This window comes from Pistacia vera, unplaced genomic scaffold (assembly GCF_008641045.1).
Source record: "Pistacia vera cultivar Batoury unplaced genomic scaffold, PisVer_v2 Contig368, whole genome shotgun sequence".
In the NCBI taxonomy this organism is placed as follows: Eukaryota; Viridiplantae; Streptophyta; class Magnoliopsida; order Sapindales; family Anacardiaceae; genus Pistacia; species Pistacia vera.
The window spans coordinates 243,752-257,032 of record NW_022196188.1 but is presented as its reverse complement, the minus strand read 5'-3'; the positions used below and the strand labels follow the sequence as shown (position 1 = coordinate 257,032).

The following is a 13,281-nucleotide window of genomic DNA, read 5'->3' as shown; positions in this document are numbered from 1 at the left end:
GCATACAAAGTCCCATGTCAATTGTCAACTTAACAAATATAGAATAATACTACACTGATAAACAAATCTTATAAACTTTCTCTCATAAATCTAATATGAAAGCTAATAATTGGTTTCTAATAAATTCATCAGGCGAGAAAATTCATCAAAAATCAATTATCAATTGTTACGTTGGAAAACTTTCTCTCATAAACCCAATATGAAAGCGAATAATTGATTTCTGATGAATTCATCAGACGAGAAAATTTATCAAAAATCAATTCTCAATTGCCACGTTGGAGTTGTGAGAGAAAGTTTGTCAAATTCCTTTGTCAACTTATCTTTATTGATAGAACAATACTAGTCTTACAAAGACAAATACAAAGAGGGCATACAAAAACAATTTTCACCCTTCATCTTCATGATTTCTTTCTCTTTTTTTCCGTTTTTTCTTTATTTTTTCCTTCCTGCTAATGTCACTTTGTAGCTCTCTTTGTATTGTTTTTGTAAAAATAACATTTTTCTTATTGATAAATATAATATTAAATGACATAGTAACATAGTAATACAGAAACTTTATTTAGAGACTTTGTTTGTTTAGTACCAATCACAAAAAAATATCATCTTCGTTTTGTTCTTTAGAGTTCAGTAGAAGTGAAGCAAATTATAATCTATGTAGGAGATGAAAGTCTGAAAATTTTCAAAAGTCAAAGAAGTTTCTTGGTTAAGAGGATAAAGCCTTTCTGATTTATCAAACTCCAGATATGAGCCTACTGTCTATGAATAATTTGATAGTTTTGGATATTTATAGACACACCGCATCATCTATGTGTATCAAACTAAACCATTAAAATAGATAAAATAAAAGAAATTTAAATACATTACATAATTTTAAAAGTAATTGAAGATCAATAATCTCTTGTAAAATGCATTTTCTTTTCTTTTTTCTTTGATATTGCTATTTTCTTCTGTTTGGTTTGGCTCAAAGAGAATCAATACAATGTGAAATCTATTCTGTACAATTCTATACAATAAATGAATTGTTTTTGAACGAAAGGCAACAGTGAAGTGATCCCAACTGAGAACGCAATGAATTTAGAAAAAGAATAGTTGAAGCGCGACCTATCATATAGTATTACCTGCTGGAACTTTGATACAAATGCAGATATGAAGGAAGTGCTCAGGGTTCATTAAGTTGTTTACCACCCATGAGAATGGTATCTCCAGTTTCGGTTCTATCCCTTGGATGCGGACAAGTTTGATTTCGGCAATTGTGGTTGTGCACGATGACTCCATATGTTCACATAAATTTTCAACCCCTTCTTCTGCACTTCTATTGCTGCTGGCATCTTCTGAAGGAATTTTCGTTTTATCCTCGTCTTCTAGTTTTGGCGATTCCTCACCAATCAAGGGCAAGTCAGAGAAAAATTCTGGTAGAAGCCCTTTAAGAGCATCGTGTAATGTGAAGCATTTACCTGCATTTTAAGAATAAGAAAGGGATGCAAGTTCATGAGAACAGTGAAGCAGTTTACAACCACAGCACTGCAATACATGCTCTAAGAAAAGAGAGAACTTGGTCACATGCTTTAAAAATCCTATCATAAAAGCATCTTGGTTATTTCCTAACTGCAGACATCATTATAATAGAATCCTTTTGGATAATTTTCACACTATAACTCTCGACATTCATGTCAAAAAGTGGCTGCCTATAAAGGTGTAGGAATAAAGGCTCAAAACAATATGGTGTATCCACCACATTTGGAAATCAAAAAATTATCATAGCCAGACATGCACATTGCTGAATCCGGACATGTTATCAAGTAAGCTGTATTTGCCGAAGTCCACAAAATAGTAGTCTATGGGACAACCATGGCATAAACATAATTCATGTGGATACCATAATCACAAGGGCAGACACACATATAATTCCATAGGAAATATTTCACCTTTTTCCTTAATTGTAATTTTCTATTTCACATAAAAGTACAATCATTAACACAATTTATCCATATCATGGACTGGTACATATATAATTCCATATGCAATATTTCTGCTATTTATTTAATTGTAATTCCTATTTCACATGAAAAAATGAAAAGTAAAACATTTATCAATACGATATTCCTTCTTCCCATGACATTGCGCTGCAATATAAGTAAAAAGCGAAAAACAGAAAATTGACGGAAACTGAGTACACCACACACTCCTATATGAAAACTGAGCTCACCATGTCCACGAACTCCTAACAAGGTATCACAAATCAATCAAGGGCACGACTTACCTTCTTCTGTGTGAATCTCAGCTGGTCGGTTTATAAAAGAGATTTTATCCCAACTATCAATTTTAGGAGCATCTTCTAAATCATGAAAATCTTCATTGACACTCCAAACATACAATCGAACTGGAATTCTACCTGGAAAAACAATCAGACAATAAGAAAGCACATATTTGACTAACACCAAGACAAAGTAAGCAGGAATTCTGACATTAACAAAACATGAAAGCCACACGTTTCTTTTCCTTTTCTCATATTAATAAAAAGTCAGATGATAATAAAAAGAACTGTTGTCAATTCCTGTAAAGAAGAGCTAAAATAAAGGCATCAGCGAACTACAAAATCACATATTTTGGAGTGAAAATGAATTAAAAATCTTTCTGATTCTAAATCAGTAAGGATTTGCAGGCAGGCACATAAGTTTAATGCTTATCATATAAAGCAAATTGTTCATCCAATAAGAATAATGAACCAGTCAAGTGACTATGATCATATTTCTGCCACTTGGTGGTCATTTGGTGGTCTCACATGTTGCTTGTAGTTGAGTATGAGTATCTCTACTGTAATTTATATCTTCAAAAGTGAACTACGTGCATGTTCATCGTCGGTCGTGTTGATCGAAAGATATAAATTTATCTTATAAAAGAGAAGAGAATCCTATGTATAGAAAATTGGTTCGCAGTCAGGATAGGTTCCTTTGTTACATAAAAGACAGAAAAGAAAGAAATGAGAAGCAGACTGCAGAAAACAACATTTCTATTCTTTTCCATCCTTCCCTTTCCAGTTTTAATTACTACCTCCAGAGCAAGTAACAGAACAGACCATATGAATCACCACTTTCCTAAGAGGTAACAATTAAGCAGTTTCCAGCAATTTTCAACTGCGATTTCCTAAAGGTTTGTTTATTAATTCTCTAAAACAAGTATATGATTTTACTAACCTGTCTTCACTTGTCCAGCCATATCTGTCTCACCAGTTCCTTGTCCAGATTTAGTTGACAAGTTCATTTTTATGGTGTACTCATCTTCAACTGTTCCAAGTTTAAGTTTAGATGACACTCGTAGGTAAGCTTCCAGATTACCTGCTACACAATTGACCAAAATTGCAAATGAACAAACTAAACAGCTTGTAACTGCTGCCTTTACAGCCAAAAGGTAGTTACATTCTTTTAAGAGGATGAATATAAGAGCATTTTCACACGTGCTAAATCTTATAACATTAAACTAGATGACTTGTCCACTCATTCCTGATATCAATGTTCTATCAGATCATCACCATCAACCTGAAAAATCCCCCAAAATACTCCTCTCAATCTACAGGCTAATCAAGTGTTAATTAGAGAGATTTATTTGAGGAACAAGAAAGATTTTGACCATCTTGTGTTACAGAATGGACATTTTACCTAAAAATAAAATCCAGTAGAAAGGTACAGGTATTAATACAAATTCTAATGTGGGTTGACATTTCATCATCGCTTGTGACTTATAGAGTTATGCTAAAATTCATCAATTTGAATGGTAAACAACATTACCCATCTTTTGCATCAAGAGAAATACTGAGATCAAGTAAAACTACTACAAAATGAAATTTAAAAAAAAAAAAAAAAAAGGAAGGGCAAGATAATTGTATGACACTCCTAATAAATGAGAAGACATACCGCTCATCACAGAGTTCCAAAGCTCCAACTGGTCAGATTGAGACATGTTCATGACATTTTTGGAGTTTCCATTAATTATATATGCTGCCTGTAGGTGTAATTGATTACAATAAGAGGCAATGATAGAAAGAATAAATCTTTTCTCTATCTACTTGAAAATCATCTCAAATAGAAGAATCTAAAAGAAATTACTGCAAAGTGATAAATAGACTTTGTTAGGTTCATTCTTTGTCTTTCACCATAAATCTTTGTAGGCGAGATACTAACATTGCTCTGATTAGATAAGTTAAAAATAGAGAGCAGGGGCAGTGTTGGTTTTTAAAAACAGCGGAAGAACAAAATCAAATTATGCATAATTTCTTTATCTTGAAACTTATCATGACTTGAATCCTAATCCCTCAGAGACTTCCTCCTGATGTTTCTGATCTTGACATACCATATTTTCATCACAAGATTCGATCAATCTCCTCCTTCCATTGAAACTTCTACGGACCTCTTCCTACTATAGTGAGTCCAACTATACATTTCGTTATTGATCTTAAATTGAGGTGATTTTTTATTTGCTGTAAATAAGACAAGATTATCTACAAAAAGTATTTTCAATGATATTCACAAATTTGAAAGTCAAAATAGAGCTTAAAGATGACACGCAGATTTTACCTCACAAAAAGTCCCAACTTCTTAAAAATCTTCCACCCAAATTCTTTTTAAAGGCTTCTTTAGAGATAAGAGACTTACCTTAACGTGAATAGTCATCACAGAACTTAGTAGATCATGCATCTAGAGTCTCACAATTGGAATTTCAGGTTTGTGATCACCTAATTGTTATGATAATTGTTCACATTAAAGGGAATCTCTAGCCTTGTTAAAAAAGCCTTTAAATAGAGTTTGGGTGAAAGAATTTAAATTTATTGGGGCATCCATTTACAAGATAGAATCCTTGTGTCATCTTTAAACCTACTTTGACCATCAAATCATTCAAACTTACAAATACTATAAGAGACACTTTTGTAAAGAATCGGTTCTAGTTTAAAGGGATATAGAATCACCTCAATCAAAGATAAAAAAAGTTACAACCAAAACATGAACATTGCAATAATATTTTATCTAGATACGGTGCTTTTGGCTGTATAAATATTTCACTAGGTTAGTTTAATACAATTCCAAATCATTAATACATTACCTAAGATTGAAAACACATTTTCCAACCTCCAACGATCAACAAGAAACCAAAACAAAGCCAGCTGAAAAAGGTGATTGAGATGGATAAGATAAATATTACGGATTTGGTCATTCCTAGAACAATAGTAAATTTGCTGAAGGGGACATTGACACACTTATTCAAAATCTCCATTTTTGTGATTAAGATTAGCTACCATATCATATGAAAATTAGTGTATTACAATCTTCATGAAGTGTCCAACTTCATAAACTAATTGTAAACAAAAATGATAAGTTTTTTAGGCCCATAATGTATATGCTCTCTAAATGGGACTCTCTTCATACTCTTATATCAAGTACAATATAACTCATAGCTTCTTGCATGTAATAAAATAATAAAGAATGAATGTTAAACTTAATTACAATCTTCATATATATGTCAATAATTGAGCAAATGAGTAAATATAATTTCTAGTCAGGATTATTGGACTTCAAATGAGACACCAATTCCAGCCAATTAACCATAATAGTCAAAAGATTTACCTTTTAACCATAATAGTCATAAATTTCATAAAAAATGCAGGTTAAGTTCCATGCTAATGTTATTCTAGATAACCAAATTAATGAAATCTACACAGCTCTATCAATCAGAATAACAGCAAAAACACACTAACCTCTTTCAATGAATTAATAAAGCTCCACTTCACAGAATCTTCACCTTCACATGGGATCAATATATTTCCAGGATATCCTCTGAAATGTACCTGGAGAAAAAGCTAAAGTTAACCTTTAATTTGAGAAACAAAGATAAAAATAAAAACATAAAGAATATACACAGCCAATACAGTTCAAAATTAAATATGTCAGGATGTATGTGCAACAGAGATTTTTAAGAAGGAAGTCAGGAATCATCGATCTAAAGGCTGTGAATCCTAGAGTAAAAACTATCATTTGTATTAATGGACCCTTAAAAACATCAAATCTAGCCACAAAATTAGCTTCCATGTCTTCTTTTTTTCCCTGCAATTTCAGCACATATCTCTCAGCTCCCACAAGCACAACTTGATGAAGTAAAACTTAAATCACATACAGATATCTTTAAAACAGAAAACATATCAAATCTGAGATTTCATTCAGTCCAAAAAGGACCAGGTAATGATAAAAATTCACTAAACAAGCTTGCTAACATCCTACAATTTTATGAACAGTTACAAACTTCTCACTTTGGTGGATATTAAATTAAATTTCATAAATCAGAAAACGAAAACTAGTGTCATAATGTATTAGATTACAACTTTATAAAATGAATACCGTCAAATTCCAAGGTCTTTCTGGTTCTGCACATAGAAGATCAAAAAGAACTCCAGTAGGTATATACCTGCAAAATAACAATAAACAAACAAAACAAAACACCCAGTTGGAATTAAGCAATCACAATGCAATTACAAAAACTAAAAACAAAATAATACCATTTGAGAGGCAACCCTTTGTACTCAAACCAAACGGTGTCAACACCAGGAGGAAGTGCACTGCTAAAGTAGGGCTTTACAAGAGCAGATAACAACGGGAGATAGCCCATCCGTGGAGCCAAGATCTGAGAATAAATAAACACAATTTTATACAAATTCCTAAAAAGAAAATACAATTGTTTGCGAGAATCAAATGAAATTAAAAAAAGAAAAAGAAAAAAAAAATAGATACCAAAGCGGGAGGTGGAGGAGGGAGAGTGGTGACTTCTGATTCATGGAGATGAATCTGAAGTGGAATTGCTCCTTCCCACAAATACTTTTGAGCTTCCATATGCATCTTCCCCAATTCTCACCGTGTTTAGAATTTAGCTTTCTAATCCAAGCAACAAAATTCATCATTGAGTCATGAGCAATATAATTCAGTAATTATACAACTCCAACGGCAATAGTCAGTCGTTAACTTCAACAGAATAAGGGTATATTAGTCTTTTAACTCCACGCAGAAATAAAAATAAGAGAAAGTCTTTATCAACCCAGAGGTTTTGGAAAACTAATCTAGGTCCGGAGTTTTAAAATACTGTACTTAGTTTACCCCGGATTGAATTTAATAAATGTTTACATTAATCACTTAATTTGAATACTTTTGATGATTGCAGACTATAATATCCCTCATTTTGATATTGCCTTAGTTTTAAAAGTTCAGACTCTATCCCCAAAATATGTATTTCTTATACAATGATCTTTCATTTATAAGTGAGTTATATAAACAAACGAAAATTATACAAAATTTATGTAAAATAACTATTATATTTTTTGTTTTTCGTATGACTTAGTTGTAAGTATAATATTGTTTTTTTTTTATGAACATTTGTTATCATAGATGTGTATATCCTAGTATTTTGAACTCGTCACAATGCGATACAGCTCTCACCGGGTCAAAACATTTTAGTCCTATGGTTTTGGTGTACTACCATGAAGGACTTGTTTTTACTGACAAAAAGGTCCCTCAAACTACTGTCAGTGAAAAACTAATGGGTAAAAAGTATTTTTTACTTTCGTCAGTATCAAAAAAACCTGACCATGAATTCTTTTTAATTTTAAATAAAGAAAAATTTAGGTGATTTGTTAAAATTAAAATAAAGTTCTCTAAATCTCTTTTCTTCAAATTCAATACTATTTTATTTTGAATGTTTACATCCCCTCAAACAAAAAACTGACAAGGGACCTCGACTAACTGCACAATTAGCCACCTAAACCTTTGCCGTCAATTTCTGATGTTAAAGTTAACCGAGGAAAGAGCAAAATAGACTTTTTATGTTTAAATATAGAAATATAAAATAAAATATTTCAAACATATTTAAAAAAAAATTAAGTTTGATATTCTTTTTTTGAAAAAAATTAAAAAAAATTCTAAAGAAAAAATTGTCGTTTCCGATGACCTAAGATCTGTGAAAATTCCAAATTGTTGAAAACGACAAGCTAAGATTGTCTAATGAAAGATTGTTGGAACAACAATCTTTGATTGTCAGCAAACAACAATCTCGGATTATTGAAAGCAAATCTTTTTAGATCACAAAATGTAATCTAAGATCACAATTGAGATTGCTATAATAATCCCATATTGCAACAATAATCTATTTTTTTTTAAATCAATATTTTTATTTTTTATTTTTCAATTTTCAATTTAGAGAAAAAAATGTAGTTTAGAAAAGTATCTTTTTTTTTTTTTTTAGTTTTTATATTTTAAATGCAAAAAATATTTTGACTTTTTATTTTTGTAGCTTTTAATTTATAGAAAATATATATTTAAAATGTATGTTTAATTTTTTAGTTTATAAAAATAAAATGTTAAAAGAAATATAAATAAATGGTTTTAATAATTTGTTTGAATATTTATATGCAAATGCTTTAGTAAAATTACATGCGTCCACTGATCAAATCATAAAAAAACCTATGGACATATATGTAATTGTAGAATGTGGAAGCATTATTAAGGGTGTTTTTGTCTTTCCTTCAGTGAACTACAGTCTTACGTCCAAAATAACAGCAAAAACTCACGATAGGGGGTCGAAGTGGCTAGTTCCCAAGTTGGTAGGAGTCCCATGTCAGAGTTTTATGTTTGAGGGGGTGTTCTGGAAAAAGCCATTTTCTTTCCTACAAAACCACTTAAGACCACCGTCGAATAGAAACCAAAAAAAAAAAAAAAAAAATCCAGAACCAAAATATCATCAATCCTTCACCAACCAATAGCTCCCCTCCTTCGCCCAACAACAATTGCGATCCCCCCACCCACTTATCTCCCCTCTTTCACCCAGCAACAATTGCCGATACCCCCACCCACCTATCTCCCATGCTCCGCAAAGCCACCCCACCCTCATAGCCAGGAACTCACCACTCCTTTGCCCGCCCCACAACCCTAAAAAAATTATATCTGCATCCACTTCACCAGGCAAAAATCACCCTACCCTACAACACCACACAACACAATCAACAATGAAAAAACGATGACCCCAAAAAAGTCGATGAAGTTTCTTTTTCAAAAAAAAAAAGGGGATGGCGAGATGTTTGTGCCCTGAGATTAATTGAAGAATTAGAGGCTGAATGATGTCACTTTTATTGATGCGAGAAGAGAGTGAAGAAAAGGGACAGTGGAGGAAGAGGTGAGGAGGCGGTGGTATATGGTGGTAGACGGTGGTGGGATTTGCTACAGAGTGGGTTTGTTTTTAGGGTTAGGGATTTATATTTTTTTTCTAGGGTATATAAGACATTACACAACAAATGCAGTATCAACTACCAAGTAACTGATTTAAGTAAAATTTGTTAGTTTGGGGGACAATTTTGTAACTAAAAAATTAAAGTGTCCTGCAATTTACTGAAGCTATAATCCATGGATGAGAAGGTTTTTTCTCAGCCCTCACCTTTCTCTTTTTGACTGGAGATAAACCCCGCTTCTTTAAATAGTTAGGATGAGGAAGAGCACCGCCGACCATTCAGTGGATGGTGGCAGTTTGTTCTTCTTTTTTGGAAAAAAAAAAAAATTAGGTGGAGTTAATATACAAGCTTAGTAACAGTCTTGATTTCCCTGCATTTGCCTAGTGATTCTTGTTGACTCAACTGCTAAAGTGTAGCTTGTGTTCAATTGAGGTAGTCAAGGGTGTTGTGTGTGATTTTTCTATCAAGCTCGGTGAGTTGCGAGGTATTAGATCGACCCAGAATTAGTCCAACTCTATTAGTTATCCAATTAGCATAAGCTCGTCGACATATAACTCGACCCAGCATAAGCTAGTCATGAACAACTTGAATGATCGTTCAATCAATTCCCAGATAATTTCAGATCCTAGATATTGCGGAATGACTAGATTAACAGCAATCTCTGTGCAATCACAACGCCTAATCGCGAAAATATCGAATTTGCAGTTCAAATCAATTGTAATCCCTTTATCAGAAGGCATAAGAGGTTACCTCGTTGAACCACTTTAAAAATCTTATTATCTTTTACTTTATTGCACTTATCATTCACCCATTGCTGATTATCCATAATCACGTCCACATCCGATCTGATTCCACCAGGGTCAATCAGATCTCTCTGGTTGGTGCAAATTTTCGTATCAAAATTTTGGCGCTAGAAGGAGGGCCTCCGCCAACATCTCAAAAATTCCAGCGAACAACCACAGCAACCTACTCAATTCAGGCTCGCCATGGTGAGTACCGGATCGAAGACCACCACTGAAAACCACGAAAATGTGGAAACCACCCATCAGGAGGTGTAATAGGATGCCGTTAGACGTCGACCACCTGTGCCACCAACTTTGCACGTCACGAATAACCAGAGGGCAGGGACGTCACACCCCAAAAACGGCCAACTAGTGGTGATGATCAGAACAATGGTTGCATAGGCGGTGCAATAAAACGTGGTTGAGCTGAGAAATCAGTAACCACCTGCCTAGAACCTCGACCAACCACGTTTCGCCAATGCCTCCCCAACAGGTATGAATTCAACAGGTGGCTAGTCCGACTTGTTGGTGCCAAGAGACAATTGATACCTTCGCCGTCATAAACTTCACTCCGCTCACGAGCGTGAATCCCGTGGGCAAACTAACCATGGGAGGCGGCCAGGGAAGTAACCATTGGATGAGAACGAAGGCAACGGTCACCCCTTAGACGCCCAGCGGCATCCCCAGCGTCAGCGTGCTGGTCTTAACCCACGCCCGAGACAGGCTCAATCCTTGCAAGCTCGCGAGATGAGTCATGTGCACCAATCCTACAATGATTGACGTTCCGGTTATAATCGACATAGCAAGCAACGCACCGATGAGAATGATAACACCTATCGGCCTAGCCATCATGACTAGACTTTGTGCATCAACGCACGCAATGAAGGGGCTTTGCAAGCCACGGACTTGCAAACTCACTTGCTCAAAGTAAGGCTGAATCGAGCCAGCCAAGGCAACCACAATGAAGATTTAGATCGCATGTAGAAAATGCTCGACGATCTAAAGGCCCGCCAGAACGGTGCAATGGAAAAAATAGTGAGTTTCCCCTTCACAGAGAAGGGTCACCAAACCCCACTTCCATAAGGATTCAAGGCATCTGAGAGTAAATTCGATGGGAAAGGGGACCCTAGGGACCACCTCGACAATTTCAATGACTTGATGGAGCTACACCAGGTCTGTGACTTGGCAAAATGTCGCTGTTTTGCAGTCACATTAATAGGGTATGCCAAGAGGTGGTACAAGAGACTCAAAGAGAACTCTATCAATTCCTGGCAACAATTCTCCTCGCTATACCTACAGCAATTTCAAGTGAGGAGACAGTTCGTAATGCCTCTCAATTACTTGAGCAACATTCGTCAGGAGAGGGACAAAACACTGATCTTGTATTTGACGAGGTTCTAGAATGAACAAGTGAAGATTATGGATGCACCCGAGGAGTCCATTCGAACTTTGCTGATTGTAGGCATCAGGTCAAACAAAAAGATGTGGAAAGAGCTCCAGAGCAAAGATCACTTGAGCTTGACCAAGTTTTACCAAATGGCTGCAAAACACCAGCGAGTGGAAAACTCGCTGGCAGCGCTGGCCAGAAGCTTGATGCAAGGAGCCCCGGATAGACGATAGGATCGCCCATCAGACAAGCAATAGGATCACCCGTCAGACAAGTTCGGGGGTCAAGACAGTAATATAGAGATTGCAACAGGTCCTAAAAAAGGCAAAGAACAGATAATCACGAGGACAGGCAGCCCTTCCCACGATATGCAGAATATACCCCCCTCACGTGAGACATAGCTCACATCTATGAAGTCTCCCGTGAGGCAAAGAGATTGCCCGCTCTAGAAAGGATGAAGGGGGCTCCAAGCAAAAGGGATCGGCAAAAATATTGCCGATACCACTAGGACATTGGGTATAATACCAATGAGTGTCGGGCTTTAAAAGATGCCATCAAGGACTTGATACGAAGGGGGCACCTAAAGGAATTCTTCAAGTAGGCACCAACTCGCGAAGGTGCTAGCGAGCAAAATAATCAGGTCCAGAACCAGATCCAGATCCAGCAAACCTCAGTGAATGCCAACAATGAAAGGCCAGACATAGCGAACAACTCAAGGAGCTCCTACGAACAATATGCTCGTGAGGCCAGAACAAACTCGGTCCCCTGAATAATGAGTTGTGAATAGATGTAGCCCAATCAGCCCATACAAGAGAGCGAGGTAGTAGGATTCACAATCAAGGAGTGCGAGGAATCCTTTCACCATAATCATGATGCGATTGTAATCGCAGCCAGAATTAGTAATGCCAGAGTGCTAAGGGTAATGGTCGATAATGGGAGTGCAACAAGCATCATTTTCTTGGGAGTTTTCCGAGGAATGATGTTCACACAGAGAGACCTGAGGGTGTGCCCTTCGTCGCTGTATGGATTTACCAGGAACAACCTAGTTCCCAATAGGATGATCGACCTCCCCGTGACTCTGGGGGCAAAGCCCAAGGTCCGGACAGTGATGGTTGAATTCCTAGTAGTAGACTGCCCAACCACATACAATGTCATCCTCAGAAGACCGATCTTGGATGACCAAAGTGCAGTCACATTAGTGCGTTGTCGGGCAATGAGGTTTCTGACTCTTAGGGTAGTTGTGACGATTAGAAGCTGCCCAAAGGAATCTCGAGATTGTTACATCCGGCTATAAATGCTGCACATAAATGGCTACTCCCGAGAACAATGGTTATTGTAGAATCTAAGCCAAACCTCGGGCCTTTTGAGGATACCATTGATCCTCGCATCCATAGAGAGGAGCCCGCAATAGGGCTAACGGAAGAGCTGCGAGAGGTATGTGTCAGTAAGAAAGATTCAACTCGTGTACTAAAAGTCAGTAGTAGCCTGAGCAAAGACAGGGCCGACAACCTCACGGGGTTTTTGAGGAAAAACCTCGATGTTTTCACATGGGTGCATGTGAATATGGTGGGGATCAGCCCTGAAGTAATGTGTCACAAGCTGAACATTGACTTGAAAGCCCGACTGATAGGACAGAAAAGAAGGTCGATGGATGCAGAGTGCTCCAGAGCGCTCAAGGATAAAGTTGACAAGCTTCTGAACATCAACTTCATCAGGGAAGTGAATTACCTAGATTGGCTTGCCAACCCAGTCCTAGTCAGAAAGTCAAATGGCAAGTGGCGAACTTGCTTCGACTTCACAGATCTAAATAAAGCTTGCCCAAAAGATAGCTTTCCGCTTCCACGGATTAACTAGCTAGT

The 13,281-nt window shown here is 36.2% G+C and overlaps 1 protein-coding gene and 1 non-coding gene across 4 annotated transcripts; both read right to left on the bottom strand.

Moving 5' to 3' along the window:
* Positions 1 to 900: 900 nt before the first annotated feature.
* On the bottom strand, positions 901 to 6,963 carry LOC116140294 (autophagy protein 5). 3 transcript variants are annotated; one of them, XM_031425941.1, is made up of 8 exons: positions 6,774 to 6,961; positions 6,542 to 6,666; positions 6,384 to 6,450; positions 5,747 to 5,836; positions 3,912 to 3,999; positions 3,195 to 3,338; positions 2,261 to 2,392; positions 901 to 1,454 (listed from the first exon to the last, which is right to left on the bottom strand). In XM_031425941.1, the coding sequence occupies exons 1-8, from the start codon at positions 6,876 to 6,878 to the stop codon at positions 1,105 to 1,107; spliced, it is 1,101 nt and encodes a 366-aa protein (XP_031281801.1). In that variant the 5' UTR covers positions 6,879 to 6,961; the 3' UTR covers positions 901 to 1,104. The 3 variants fall into 3 exon arrangements, with proteins under 3 accessions (XP_031281801.1, XP_031281802.1, XP_031281803.1); XM_031425942.1 differs by having other exon boundaries at positions 3,195 to 3,335; XM_031425943.1 differs by lacking the exon at positions 3,195 to 3,338 and having other exon boundaries at positions 6,774 to 6,963.
* LOC116140309 lies at positions 5,109 to 5,216 on the bottom strand. The gene has a single exon (XR_004129604.1). It is a non-coding gene; the product is annotated as a small nucleolar RNA snoR99 (small nucleolar RNA).
* Positions 6,964 to 13,281: the final 6,318 nt, after the last annotated feature.